General features: G+C 43.1%; 1 protein-coding gene across 24 annotated transcripts in view; it reads left to right on the top strand.

Annotated features, from left to right (window-relative positions):
* Positions 1 to 14,732, top strand: part of dock7 (dedicator of cytokinesis 7) — a 66,473-nt gene that overhangs the window by 1,004 nt on the left and 50,737 nt on the right. For all 24 annotated transcript variants that reach the window (XR_013790381.1, XR_013790382.1, XR_013790383.1 and 21 more), the window contains exons 2-12: positions 5,124 to 5,223; positions 6,631 to 6,806; positions 8,573 to 8,641; positions 9,699 to 9,828; positions 10,127 to 10,339; positions 10,936 to 11,021; positions 11,118 to 11,184; positions 11,682 to 11,831; positions 12,145 to 12,225; positions 12,809 to 12,971; positions 14,367 to 14,509. Coding sequence is in view for 21 of the 24 variants with exons in the window: in XM_079505722.1 (XP_079361848.1) it covers positions 5,124 to 5,223; positions 6,631 to 6,806; positions 8,573 to 8,641; positions 9,699 to 9,828; positions 10,127 to 10,339; positions 10,936 to 11,021; positions 11,118 to 11,184; positions 11,682 to 11,831; positions 12,145 to 12,225; positions 12,809 to 12,971; positions 14,367 to 14,509 (1,378 nt within the window). In the remaining 3 variants the exon portion in view is untranslated. The remainder of the gene's footprint in view (positions 1 to 5,123; positions 5,224 to 6,630; positions 6,807 to 8,572; positions 8,642 to 9,698; positions 9,829 to 10,126; positions 10,340 to 10,935; positions 11,022 to 11,117; positions 11,185 to 11,681; positions 11,832 to 12,144; positions 12,226 to 12,808; positions 12,972 to 14,366; positions 14,510 to 14,732) is intronic.

Genomic DNA, 14,732 nt, shown 5'->3' on the forward strand with positions numbered 1-14,732 from the left:
TCAAATGATCTCATCGGTACCCCGCCCCCTAGATGGATCAAAGTAATCTCTTTAACAAAGGGCTTTGTGTGATTTTACAGATGATTTATCTCATTCAAGGGTGAAGATCACAGTTTGACAAGATACACGGTTCCTTCCTGTAGTAGTGTACAGGTTTGTAGAAGTACTGCTTCCAGGTAGTTTAAACTAAACATACACAATGCATTGATTGAAATTGATTGAAATTTTTATTTCACAATATGTAGACTGGGTACATTTCAAAGGAAAGCACAAGTCAATACAAAAACTGCTACTTTGTGGATGAAACCATGACACAATTTTCAATTAATCGTAATTAAAGATGTACAAATATACACTTCTATGAAAAAACAGGAAATCATTATATAGAAAGTAAAATCAGACCCATCTGAACTGAGTGGTGCTACTAGTGTACTCGTGCTGTAGTACTGTACTGTACAAGCCCTCCTTCCTGCCGTGTGTGTGTTAAGCTGCGGCAGCGCAACAGTGATACTTGGTGGTCAACAAGCGCTATTTCCGTACTCAGACGGACGGACGGACAAACACAGGGACAGACCCAGCCAGGGACACACATTGCTGTCTATAGGAGTGGCCAGCACCACTCAAAAAAGGGGAAAACATGTACAGTATGGGGGGGGGGGGGGGACTTTTGAATTGCAGCTGTCCGTAGGTGCTCTTTGAGAGCGGTTTTGAAGGAGTCAAGGGATTCACATGTCTTAATGGCTGTTGGTAGGGCATTCCACATTTTAGTGGTAATGTGGTTTATGGAACTCCCTCTGGTGTTGTGAGTGTGGACTTCATTGACATTAAGAAAGTATTTAGACAGGTACAACATGGGTATCTTGGTGGTGTAGCGAATCTTGTAGACCAGACTCATTGCAAAATGCTGTACTCTGTCCTCAACCCTAAGCCATTGCAGCCTATCAAAATGGGCAGGGTTGAGGTGGGTTGTGGGAGTGAGGCCAAGTAGTAGCCTGACCAGTTTGTTTTGGGGTGTCTGGAGCGTTGTTTTAAGGGCCTTTGAGGTGCTGTCTGTGGTACCAAGAGGTGTATGTAGTTGTACTACATGTATAGTCGAAGAAACTTTGTACGAGGGCTCCTGTTGGGGTCTTCAGTGTTTTTGTTGACCAATGAGGAGATCCTGTACAGGAATCTTGTTCTTTGGTTGACTTTCTTGATTACATTGGTGGCCATTTTATCACGGGCAGATTTGCCTCCAGGATGGAACCTAGGTAGTTTGGTGGCGCTATAACAGGCCAATGTGAAAAGGGTGGGATATATTCCGGGATATATATAGTCTGTGAAAGATTTCAGATAAATTAAACGCTGCGTTCATGATTTGAGGCTTTTTGTTCAAAACGGGCCAATCCTGCAAACTTTGAAAGCCAATGTTAGCCAATTAGGATGGAATATGAAATATAGGACAGATCCGGCTTGAACACATGACTATATAGATGGTGTGTCAGAGATTAAAATAGGGTGTATTTTGCATCCCAAAACGCAGTTTATAGTTAAGGGATGCAATAAAACAACGACCTCTGAATCCACGGGATGCACTACTAACTGTACTACTGTTAACTGTTTTTTTATTCTAGTTTATTTTGCAAGCTTTAGTAATCATTTCTTCTTCTGTTTTCTACATGAATATAACCATATAAAATTAAATGGGAGTTAAATGCTGCAATTTGTAAAAATGGCAAAATATGACTCCTAACGTTGTTGAAGTGGGCTCCTGGGCTCATCCCTGGGCTCATCTAAAAGACCATCCCTGCATCCCAGGACTCATTACATTGAAAACCTATTCACATCACTGGTGTGTAACGATTTGCGGGATTTTTGGATAGAATCTGGAGGAGTAATATAAAGAAATGTGTTTTTCAAATGTCGGCCTCCTGGTGGCGCAATAACAGGCCGTTCTCGAAATTTTGGGGCAGAGGTTCATCGTTGGCATCCAGGGAGTGTGTGTGCAAAATTTGGCATCGACCGTGATAACGGTGCCCGAGATTAGCTGTACACAGACGGATGGACACACGGACGGAGTGCAAAACATACTCTCTCCCCATGCCTTCGGCCTGGTGGAGACAATAAATGATTTCAGGCAAAGCTATTGCTGCTACATACTCAATTAGATGCCAAGACATTCAATAATCAATGATATATTGATATCGTTATATGAGAATAGATATAGTCTGGGATTTTGGATAATGGTAAAGAGTTGTCTTTTCCTAATTTTAAAGGCTCAGAACATATCTGTTATGGCTGTTCTATTACTTAATACTTGAACTTGCCTTTACTCTAATTGCCTGGTGACATTTTTGATCAAAAATGTCTGTGTAAAAAATTTGGTGAAAGTAGCAATAGTCAGTCTCACCTTCCACAATATCATCACAATACAACTCTCACTCACTCACACTCTCTCTCTCTGTCCCTCTCTCATAAGCACACTCTTTCCTGCTCAATTGAACAGGAGGAACATCTGCCTTCAATTTCGTTCACACTGAAATAATGTAAGATGTGGTCTTGCAGCACATGTGACTGATGGAGTTTGGAGGAAAGTTATTTTCCCCTTCCCTTTAAAGTTTCACTTTGAGGAGTAGTTCACCCAAAAATAAAACAGACTTATTTTATTTCAATTTATTTATATATATATATATAGGAGCAAATGACTCCCACTCAGGTTGTGGCCTCCTGGTGGGGCTATAATAGGCCAATGTGAAAATGGTGCCATTTCTTCTCACGCCTTGGATGGCAATTAGATGATTTGAGGCATTTTGTTCCAAAAATGCGTTTTGCAAAAATCCACCTGGTGGCGCTATAACAGGCCAATGTGAAAAGGGTGGGATATATTCCTCACCTAGTAGGAAAGTCTGTGAAAGATTTAACGTAAATTGCACGCTGTGTATAAGATTGGATTGTTGAAAACGGGCCAATCCTGCAAACTTTGAAAGCCAATGTTAGCCAATTAGGAATGGAATATGAAATATCGGACAGATCCGTCTGAACACATGACTATAGAGATAGTGGCCTCCTGGTGGCGCTATAACAGGCTGTTCTGGAAAATTTGGGGCAGAGGTTCATCGTTGGCATCCAGGGAGTGTGCGTGCAAAATTTGGCACCGACCGGATTAACGGTGATAGAGATTAGCTGGTAACGGACGGACGCACACTCGCACACGGACAGAGTTCAAAACATACTCTCTCCCCATGCCTTCGGCCTGGTGGAGACAATGAACAGCAGCACTGAAGTCAGCGATTAATTGACAAAGTACACATCAGTAAATAGCTAAAGCTGTTCCATTGTTAGACTGATCCGTGTGTGCGTGCGTTGCGTGTGCGTGTGCAATATAGTGCCCAGTATGTTTAGCAAATTCTTGGCTACATCTAGGTTTTGTGGCATCTAGTGTTTTGTGGGAGGGGCAAGCAATGCTAGTTCAGAAAATAGTCAGGTAAGCCTCTGATTGGCTGGGCTATATGAAAGTCTATGGTTGGTCTAAGGAGGTCCGTGGGTGCTCAATTCATACTAGTCAGTCAGTCACCCATTGGTTTTGTCTTAGGGTGCAGTCTAACAACTTCTCAAAGTTGTGCACCAGACATTGGACATCTATTTAATTGTCTGGCCTTTGCAAGACTACATAATAGTATGCTACTTAATCATTTTAGGAAATGCACTTGTGGTTGTTTACTTGGCTTCAAATATATTGTGGTATGCCACAGGGGGGGAAAAAGTCTTTCAGAACTCACTGATTGTCCAGCTGTGAATTGTATCAACTGAATCAAGATGTCACTTGGTCACATGCTTCACTTTTTCATTATGCTAGTCATTGACTCATTCGTACAATCAGACATTTGGGGGCTTTCATGACCTTAAAAAGCCAATAGCTTGTTGGCAAACATTGCTGTTTTGTTGTTTGTTGACAGTTATTGATATTCTTTTGGGATGAAACCCAAGAAGGCTGTTTGCCTAATGAAGTTATTCCTCCTCTTGAGCAGTTGACCAGTGCTAAATAAAGGTCTGGTTGGAGGCATTAGGAGGACAGTGGAATGTGTTTGTCGGTTCAGTGCTCCTGTCTTTTGCCGCTGGCAACGGCGACACTGCACTGCAGAGGCCACCAGAACTCTCTTACATCATCATATTTTCCCTGAGCTTTGGCTGGCTGGCCAGTTTTTCACTTCTGCATAACATTTTGATGGCCTCCGCAAAGTATTTTTAGTAGCAGGAACTTTTGTGCCAATTGGTTTAGATTTATCAGACATGACCTCAGCACTGAAATGCTGTTGGGAAAGCAAGAGTTACGTATGTAACGGCAGTTCTATTTCATTATTCTCTGGAAGAATGAAATATAACAGGGACTGGCAGTGTTTCCCCCCAGAAGGGATTGGGATGGATACAAATATAGCCTGTGACGAATAAACATCATGGAAAACAACACTATTGATGACCTCCGTTGATGGCAAATTTGCTGGATCCTTGTGCTACTGTACATGACCCTGACAAGTGGCCCTCTTTGGCTTTAATTAGTTATTTGTTTGTGTCGCCTTGGGCTACTTGCTGTGTTGTTATTTTGTTCAAGGCAACAGCTTCTGAGTGGGTCTGATGGTTGTGATTTAAACGGTGTGTGTGCATGTGTGGTTGCAGCGGAAGCTGCAGACAAAGCACTTTGTGCTGATCACTGGGGTCCATAGGTTTTTATTTGTTTCTCTCCTTTCTCTGGGTGTAATATATGTTGGTGTCAGAGGTGACACAGTAAGGCCAGGAGCAGGGTCATGGGGAAAGCCCTCTGTGGACATGAGCCACAATACTAAATGTTAGCCTTGTCTACAACAGAAAAGCACGATGCTGTCTACCTCAGCTGCCTGTTCTGTGTGTTGTTTAATGTATTTACGCATTGGCCTTGTTGCAGAACCCATCTATTCCAGTGTCACTGCCCTTAAGCACATTCTACAATTAATTTGAGACCTTCAAGAGGACCTTAACAAAAACAGTTGCTATAACTTTACTTTTACATGCAAGCAGGCCTAAATTAACGGAACTAGCTATGATAACAATGTGATCTTCTGATGACTGACCTATCTGTGTTTCTTCCCCTCCTCTCCTTTCATTGGCAGGACTGTGGCAGCAGAGGTGAGGAAGCAGATAGCAGGACAGTATGGTGGCTCACCACAGCTTCTCAAGAACCTCAATGTGGGGGCTGCAGCCAGCAATGCAGTGAGTAACGTTAATCCTAAGTCCGAGTCTGGCAGTGTGCCGCTGGTTCGACTCCCGATCCCGACGGCCTTTACTGCATGTCACTCCCCCATCTCTCTCCCCCATTTCCTGTCAGCCTACTGTCTGTCCCTCTATAAAAAAATATAAAATAAAGGCGAAAGCCGCAAAAAAAGAGACCTTGTGGAGACTTGATTCACCATCTCACTTGTCTAATTGCACACAGTCCTGCCGCCTGACGATCATTTTATTAAAATTGATTATTTAAAAAAAAAAATATATATATATATATATTGATTAGTTTGTGGAACTTATTTTGAATGACATGGTGAAGAACCTTCTGCCAAACCTTTTATACCAGTGGTCTTTCATAATTTCCTCCACGCTCTGCTTCCTAGTGGCCAAGATTGACAGCCAAATGCTGATGTCTCACTGATGTGAGAGAATTATTAAAGCTACTGACCATTGGAAGTACAGTATAACTGCACCATTATGTTACAATAATACAGCCTGTCTCACTCTACTGGGGTGTTCTCAGGGTCAACAGTGCTTGGTTTCTCTGACCAGTAATTGTTTTTAAAGGGCAGTGCCAATTGACCTCCAGCAGCCCAGTGCCAAAACACCAGGCTGATGCTGAGCCCAGAGAAACAAACCCCCTCCTCCTTAATTAGGCTAAATCTGCCGTTTAATTAAATTGTGGAGAGACTGTTTGTATTCTGAATTCCTTGGTGGAGACGCCGGAGACACATATATGCATGTGTGCTTGTGCACTCATACGCTTAACTAAACTAGCTGTCGGTTACGCTTGGGTGCTTCAGTTTAGAAATGGTCCAGGACACATGAAAAAATGAGTGTTTGAATAGGCATACATGCCAGGGCTTTCCAGTCTTTGTGTCAGATTTGGTGAATTTCAAAAGCCTGCCAGGATGAAAAATACCGCTTCCTTGGACAATATTTCCTTATTAAAGCCAGTCCACACCAATGATTCACGACGCAACTCCTTGCAATTACTTGCAACCATTATTGAGGCCCGTCCCTCGTGCCATTTCACACCAGAAATGTAGTAGGCCTATATCGGATGTCTTCTGCTAATAAGAGCAAGATAAGTAAAATAAGAAATACATTCCCATTACAATGTAAACATTAAAATATATAATATATCTTTTTTGCACTTTGAGGCAAAAGGGCAGGTGCACAAGAACCAAAAGCCCTCCCTCTGCATGTGCCTGCATACCTTATTGCTTGTACCCGTGCAGTACTGGGGTCTTACTAATGATGGTGTGCATATAATCTGTCCATAAGGTTATTTCTCCACTCTCCACACATTCATGTCAATGTAACCATCACCTCATAATGGTCAATCTGTCGCTCTCTTTCCTACTCTATTTCTCTCCCCTAACCCCCTTCCAGGTTCCCCTCACAGAGGCTGTGGAGCCAGTGGACTTTGAAGAGTACCTCATCACTCACCCTCCCCTCATTGAGCCAGGTCCCCTCAGAGACCTGATTGAGTTTCCACCAGACGACATCGAGGTGATCTACACTCCCAGGGAGTGTCGCACTGTGGGACAGCCTGTGCCAGAGGAAGGGTAAGGTCACTGAGCAACTAAATGGAGTCATATCTGCATTATTATGCTTTAATAAACTAAACCAGTGGTTTTCATATCAAGGCCCATTATTTATTCGGAATGTAAAGCATGGACCACCATTTTATGAGATATTGCCTTGCAGACTAAAATGTTGTCCACAATTCCATGCTGTATTGATGTGGTACCATAAGAGAGATAACAGGGAAATGTTGATCAAAATAAGAATTATTTTGTAGACCTGTTGACGGCTGCTGGGATTGTTTAATTACCTTTGGAGCATACGCCAAAGTATTTGCGCCTTTGATCAGTGAAAAAATGCTAGTAAACACTCCCAGCATTTGTTATTGAGCCTACAAAAAAAACACTTCCTTGATCCGGGTCACAGACAAAGTGCAAAGCGAGCCAAGATTGTCTCTACCCCCTCGTTCACTTTGTATTGCACTCAGTTTCCCAGAAGCCCTTGCAAGCTGGCGGATGTTTGATTTCCGGTTACGTCATCATAACGTGACCACCTCGTCACAATGTCCGCGACAAATCCGGATTTTTATCATAATCATCAAACGACGGCGAATTAAACACATTAAACAAATAGCAGGTTTAGTGTGTGGCTACAACATGGATTAAATAATTTAAAGCCCTCAAAGTGTTAAGTAGCCTAATGCAAGTGTTTAACAATAATTTAACTCTTGAGAGCGTCAAAAGAAACCAAATTTACACTCTATAATAAGGGTCCATTTGGTTACCAACATTTAGCTGGGGACCACCTGGAACCCCCTCAGTTCTAATACACAATATTTGTGTTGAAGGATATGAATAATATTCCTCGCAGACAATGTGCATAATGACAAGAAATGCAAAATGAAAGTAGGAGGGAACAAGAACATGTGATTATTGTTGAACCTCAATGAATATAGGAGCATTTATCATCATGTTGCTTGGACCTTATTTGTTGTTTATTTAGTTGTCCATGAAGTTTATGATGGTCAATTTATGCTCACAATCTCACAATGTAAAAAAATGGTTGCAGAGGGTGTTGAGTAAGTAGCCTTGGGAACCAACGGTTCCTGAGCAAGTGGCGCATAGGGCAGGAGCCTATCTCATGTTTCTGTAGCGTGAGGCGGCTTGACCTACACAACCATGATGTACAAGTACACCCCCTGGACATGACGCTAGTATGTCCCTTAGCCCTGCTGAGGGCTAAGGGAGGCATTGGGTGATTGGGTCCCATTTTTATGGTCTTTGGTAGGATCCGGCCCTGCACATTCTCCCTGCCGTCTAGCAGAAGGGCCCAGCATGGCTATGAGGACTCATTCAATCTATATAAATGATCATATCAAAGCCTTTCCATATTACGTTATGATCACCGCTCTCAGGAAATGCCCTCTAATAGCAATTGATTTTCAATTGACACAGATCAGAGAGCACTAGTTGTGCTCATGCATATTCAAATGGGCTTTTTTTTCATCTGGTGAAATCAGCACTTTTGCTATTATGTTTTGCCCCATTATGGCTAAAGGCATTATTGAATACCTGGTGGACTGAAGTTAGTTTAGTCTGGATTTTCAGCCTTATTTATACGACTTATTTATTTGTATTTTGCATCTTTCACTATTGGACTCGTGTGTGCGTGTGCGTGTGCGTGTGCGCGTGATCATACACCATCATACAAATTTAGGCTTTTTGAGAATGTTTTTGCCTATAATGCAATGTAAAATAGCATGATTGAATGTGGTTCAAATGGGATTGTTCCCGTGTGTGTGTTGCAGGGACACTGATGCCCATGTCAGAGACTGCGTCAGGTCTTATACTGAGGACTGGGCCATCGTTAACAGAAAGTAAGGCTCCATTCATTATCTGGAGAGATTCACCACTGATCAACCACTTCACCATTCCGTTATAATTGTCTCCACCAGGCTGAAGGCATGGGGAGAGTATGTTTTTCACTCCATCTGTGTGTCCGTCCAACCGTCCGTCTGTGCACAGCTAATCTCCGGCACCGTTGGCCTGGTCGATACCAAACTGTGCACACACACTCCCTGGATGCCAACGACGAACCTCTGCCCCAATCTTTCCACAACGGCCTGTTATAGCACCACCGTGAGGCTGATTTTTACAAAACGTATTTCTCTCACATTACTCACACACACATTTTATCCATACATCACGCAAATCGGTATACACTATCTCTATAGTCACAGACCTGTCCGCTTCCCCATATTCCATCCCCATTGACTAACATGGACTTACAAAGTTTGCAGGATTGGTCCGTTTGCAGGATTGGTCAAATCATGAACGCAGGCATATGAGGGAAATTTTGCATGCTCATTCCCATTAGGCAGAGGAAGAAATGCCACTTGAACATTTTCACATCAGCCTCATGGTGGGGCTATAATTGTGCTAAAACTCTGTATGCCCATTCCCTAGAGGCCAAGGAAAAAAATCTTTGACCTGCATTTTTCACATCTGCTCTTTATAGCACCGACTTATGTCAAAAGTCTCCTTCAGATTCTATCCAAATCTCACACAAATCGGTACACATGATCTCTATAGTCATGTGATAATTTCTCATATATTCCATCCTGATTGGCTTCCAACATCAGGAGTGGCCCGTTTTGTACAAAATGCCACAAATCATTAACACAGTGTCCAATTGTGGTGTAACTGCATGCATATTCCCACTAGGCTGAGGAAGAAATGCCACTTTTATTTTATTTTTTCAAAAACACTCTTATCCTGGTGGAGACCTGTGCCCCAAGGGGCACTTTTTCTAGTTTTGATTGTCCTTTAAATTTGACAATAATTAATGTAGTAATGATAAGCATTTGCTATGTACGTTTTAGCGGTTCATTCAAATTCAGGAAATATGACAGAAGATATTGTTTTTTTTATCAGATACCACAAGCTGGGTACGGGTTTCAACCCCAATACTCTAGACAAACAGAAGGAACGGCAGAAGGGCCTGCCTAAACAGGTGTTTGAAGCTGATGAAATGCCAGACATCAGCAGCTACCAGGATGACCAGGTATGACATCACCCTGTGGACGTGTCTATATCTGAAGTGAATACAAATGTTTACTCTAAAGCTAACCTCTTTGCAGTGATTGTCACTATTAGCAGTGAATTGAAAGCAACACATTTCAAGTCTGTAAGTAACGCATCTTGGAGCCATGTTTAATTTAAACTCTCTTTGGTTTGATATTAGAACTCTGTTCAGAATACCGGGTTGTGATGTACGTTTTGCTTTTATGTATTTCAGATACATGAACCCCCGAATGCCTAATCAGTGTGTATGGATCTTGTTTGTGTGTGTTTCCTGTCAGGATGAGCTGAAGCGGCGCTCCATGTCCATAGATGACACTCCCCGGGGCAGCTGGGCCTGCAGCATCTTTGACCTGAAGAACTCCCTTCCCGATGCCGTGCTTCCCCATCTCCTCGACCGCTCCCCCAACGAGGAGATCGACCGGCACAATGAAGAGCAGCGCAAGGCCCACCGCCACCGCGAGCTCTTTGCCTTGCACCCTGCCCTCGATGAGGTACACAGTACAGTACACACCTCTGTCTCCCCGGCATCTGTACTTATCCCTCCGACATCAACAATGTCAGGCGGAACCTGTCAAAAAAGGAATAATCTGGAAATAACTTAAAAGTATATGAATTGCTACAACATTCATCTCCAATAAGCTCAGTAATACAGCCATGTCAAGAACTAACCGCTTGACCATCCTGACCTAGTTTCTGCTTCATTTGTGGCTTGCTATAATGTTCATTATATAACTATACACACTACATGCATGATGGCCAGCCAGCATGATCTCTTACATTCTTCTCAATGTTTTAGGAAGTTATTTTAATTGGCAAAAATATATGGACATTGTTTTATTTGAACAAATGAATGATGCTGATTATTGGTTGACTTAGCAAATACCCCTGTCCTAGTTAAGGGTAGGAAAACGTGATAAATGGTTTGTAGCCAGTAAGGATTTTCTTTTTAAATGGGTCTGTTCTCGTCGTGTAAATACAATGGGTATGTCTTTATGCAAAGCATTTGATGAGATGGAAGCCACTGATTGTTCAGGTATTAGGTGTCTTCATGCATCCTGAGAACCTAACTGTCCATGTGAATGTGTAGGAGGAGCCCATTGAACGTCATTGTGTGCCTGAGGTACCTAAAGAACACTTCGGTCAGAGGCTACTCGTCAAGTGCTTGTCCTTGAAGTAAGTGGGAGCTAGCCTTTTTCTGAAAAATAACCCTGTTGGCTCTGCACTCTTTTTAACTGCCTCTTTCTGCTGACCTGCTCCCCCCCCTTGAAGGTTTGAGATCGAAATCGAGCCCATATTCGCCAGTCTGGCCTTATACGATGTCAAGGAGAAGAAAAAGGTAAGCTGTTGTGCTTTCTTCAGTGCCTTTCCAGCCCTGAGTTGTTAGGTCACTCCTGCAAACCATTAAAGTTGTTGGGAGGCCAACCAGAATTAGATGAGTGGGCTATAAAAGTTTATGTTGTGAGCCTCTTATCCTTGTGCGAATGTGGTTAAATCATGCACTACTACTATGTGTCTATCTGAGAAGCCCATCCACATTTTCCCCATCCCCCCTCTTCATATCTGACAAACACTAGAGGGTAGCAGTTGCCATTACATGCCAGTACATCTCCCATATATACTACTCTCTAGTACACCGTACAGTGAAGTGGACTATTTTTCACTTGAATGTAACCAACCATGTGTGTCAGCCATCATGATAGGGGGGAATGAACCACACTAACAAAGCCATGTTCAAAATGTAGTGCTAGGTGCACGTGTGGGTTTTGAGCTGGGTGGTTGCAATTCTTCTTCTTGTAATAGTTGTTGTTGACTATTTGCATATTTATCCCTTAGATATCTGAGAACTTTTTCTTCGACCTGAACTCGGAGCAGACCAAGGGGATGCTGCGTCCTCACGTTCAGACTGCGGCCATAACCACGCTGGCGCGCTCCGCCATCTTCTCTATCACCCACCCCTCGCAGGATGTCTTCCTCGTCATCCAGGTCAAAACTTCATGACATAATTTCCTCTCTCTTTCTCACACAGATTATTCCTTTAAGGTCAGGCCAGGTCTCTCTAAAGCACAGAGAATGCAAAGGAATTTATCTGAGCCCCGGAAAGCGATAAAAGAAAAATAAGTAATAGAATACATATATAATGGTTAAAGGAGGGATAGGGATAATCTGCACCACAGTGTAACTTATTGAAAGGCATAGCTTTTTACAGGTATGCAGTGAATATTATACAGTGTTAATTTATCCATTTGTCAGAGTGAGGATTTTACTGTATATTGATGGAGATGTGTCTTGTATGCAGTTGGAGAAGGTGCTGCAGCAGGGGGACATTGGAGAGTGTGCTGAACCCTACATGGTCTTCAAAGAGACTGATGCTGCCAAGGTATGTTTCTGACTCTTTTACGTAGTCCTTAAGAAACAATGACAGTAATTAATTATTTCTCTGCGAAGTATGAATATGTTCATACCCCCCAGCTATGGGACGTTATCTGCTAGGTACGAACATATTTGTACCCCCCTGTTTACTCCATATATGAAGCGGTTGAGCCCAAAACCAATTTTTAACATTGGTCCGGTTGCTATGCAACGCCTCCGTCACCACCAGCCATGGGATCTTTGCAAGTCCCTCCATTTACCTCGGTTAGAAGCAGGATTTTCAAAGCCCCATAACTCTGCTTCTACGTTCGCTCTCCATGGTAATCCTGATTTAGCTGATGTTCGGATGTCATTTGTGACTTTGTCTCGCATTGCTCCCGACATATAAACGTTTCTGGCGAAAGGTAAACAGCGTGAGCTAATGCTAATGATAGCCGATCCTTACAATGATATGCTGGTAGAGCGGAGCTGAAAATGAGCCAAACAAGGAAATAAGGCTGGCATAGCTTAACTACACTTCTCCTGCCACCTAACGGCAATAAAATAGTTAATAAGTGGGTAAATGGTTAATTGCTTGTCCTCCGCTGTAGAACAAGGAGAAGCTGGAGAAGCTCCGAGGCCAGTCGGAGCAGTTCTGCCAGCGCCTGGGCCGTTACCGCATGCCCTTCGCCTGGACCGCCATCCACCTGATGAACATCGTCAACAGTGCCGGCAGTCTGGAGAGAGACACAGAGCTGGATATGAGTCTTTCAGGTCAGTCTGAAACTCTGAACCACTTAAACCCTACACACTGTGTTGCACATATTGTTGTGCCAATTAAAACATTTCCAAACCGGTCTCTGATGTTCAGGTTCGACCAGACCGGTAATACCGATGTTGACCACTTGTGGTCGCACTTTTCTTCTGATAAATTCAACGATACTTTATTCATTCCCCTTCCGCTATCAATACCCGTTATAGTTCTATCAGATTGTGTGCCCATTATCATAGCACTTGCAGGCCAGTTTATGATGTCGATATTACACAATACAACATATTAATGATATCTCCATATATGGGCATTAAAGACAGATAAAAAAATCTCTATGGGCATTAAATGTGACGCAGACAGATATACCTTGATTTTCGGTTCTGGACAACTGCTGGTCCGCCTGAATTCCCACTTGGCACAACACATCCTCAGGTCCTCGGCGATACACGGCAAGTTTGAAGTTTATCGCTGGGACTGATGGTGCTCAAGTTATATGCAAGACACACAAACACGCACACGCACATACACATGTCACATCCCTGGATATTGAAACGCAGGCCTGGCGGTCATGTGTTAAGCTTGTGGACAGTGGACACACTGACCTAACGGCCTTTAATGTCGTTATCTACAACAAATAACAGCAAATAGGTAAAGCAAGTTTAAAGAAGGTCAAATTTTAGGGGGGAAGAACCCCTCCAAATCATTTGAAAGCTATTTTGAGCGTGACCCTTTGTGTTTGATGAACCCCTGACCTGGCGAGGTCAGACTTTGAGTAGCAAACATTTTGCAGTCAGAGCGGATTCAGCAAACCTTACTATCGCATTTACATTTACATATGTGGGACAAGAAATTATATCGTCATTCTTGACGATATTAATGCAAAGATAAAAACAACGTGCAGAAAATAACTCTCAACCCATTCAGGATGGAAACCCCTTTTGGTGTTTTAAGCATTATGTTATACTTTAGCTATTGAAAAATAGCAGATCTGCTATTTTAGAAAAATCTTGAAAATGTGTGCAAATCTTTGAATACCGGTATATATTCTGTCAGTGAACGTTTTTAACTCATATCTTTGCTTCTGGGGGGGGGGGGTGTCGGGCGGGGGGGGGGGGGGGGTCAGATGGGGGTCCGTGGCCAAATACAGATAATTCTGGTGGACCACTGACATAATGACAGGTTTTTGTGAAAACTTTTAGGATTTAGAAGCCATATTCTTAGAATCGGCCGCAGTCCTAAATGGGTTAACCACATGAATGCCTGGCATCCCTATTTTCAGCATGTCATTGTACGCAATGTTTCCCATGCACAACACCATCATATATGGCAAAGTCTAAAATAGGGAATAATTGGTTAATGTGTGTGTGTGTGGGTGTGTGTGTGGGGTGGGTGTGCAGAGAGAAAAGGCTCGTGGTCTGAGCGGAGGAACTCGAGCATCATGGGAAGGCGTTCCCTGGAGAGGACCACCAGTGGAGACGAGTCATGCAGCCTGACCGGCTTCAGACCAGCCACACTCACTGTCACCAACTTCTTCAAACAGGTCTACACAAAGAACACACACACACACACACACACACACACACACACACACACACACACACACACACACACACACACTCCATAGCACCGGTCATTGGGCAGAAAGTACAATATTTATAAGTCACAGGAGCCTGGTGGCTCAGCCAGTTAGTGGTGGGTTAGAATCCGACCCCCAACTTGTCTCGCATGCCTCTCCTCTCTCTCTCTCGCTCTGCATCTGTCTG

This window comes from Electrona antarctica (genome assembly GCF_951216825.1).
Source record: "Electrona antarctica genome assembly, chromosome: 7".
NCBI classification, from domain to species: domain Eukaryota; kingdom Metazoa; phylum Chordata; class Actinopteri; order Myctophiformes; family Myctophidae; genus Electrona; species Electrona antarctica.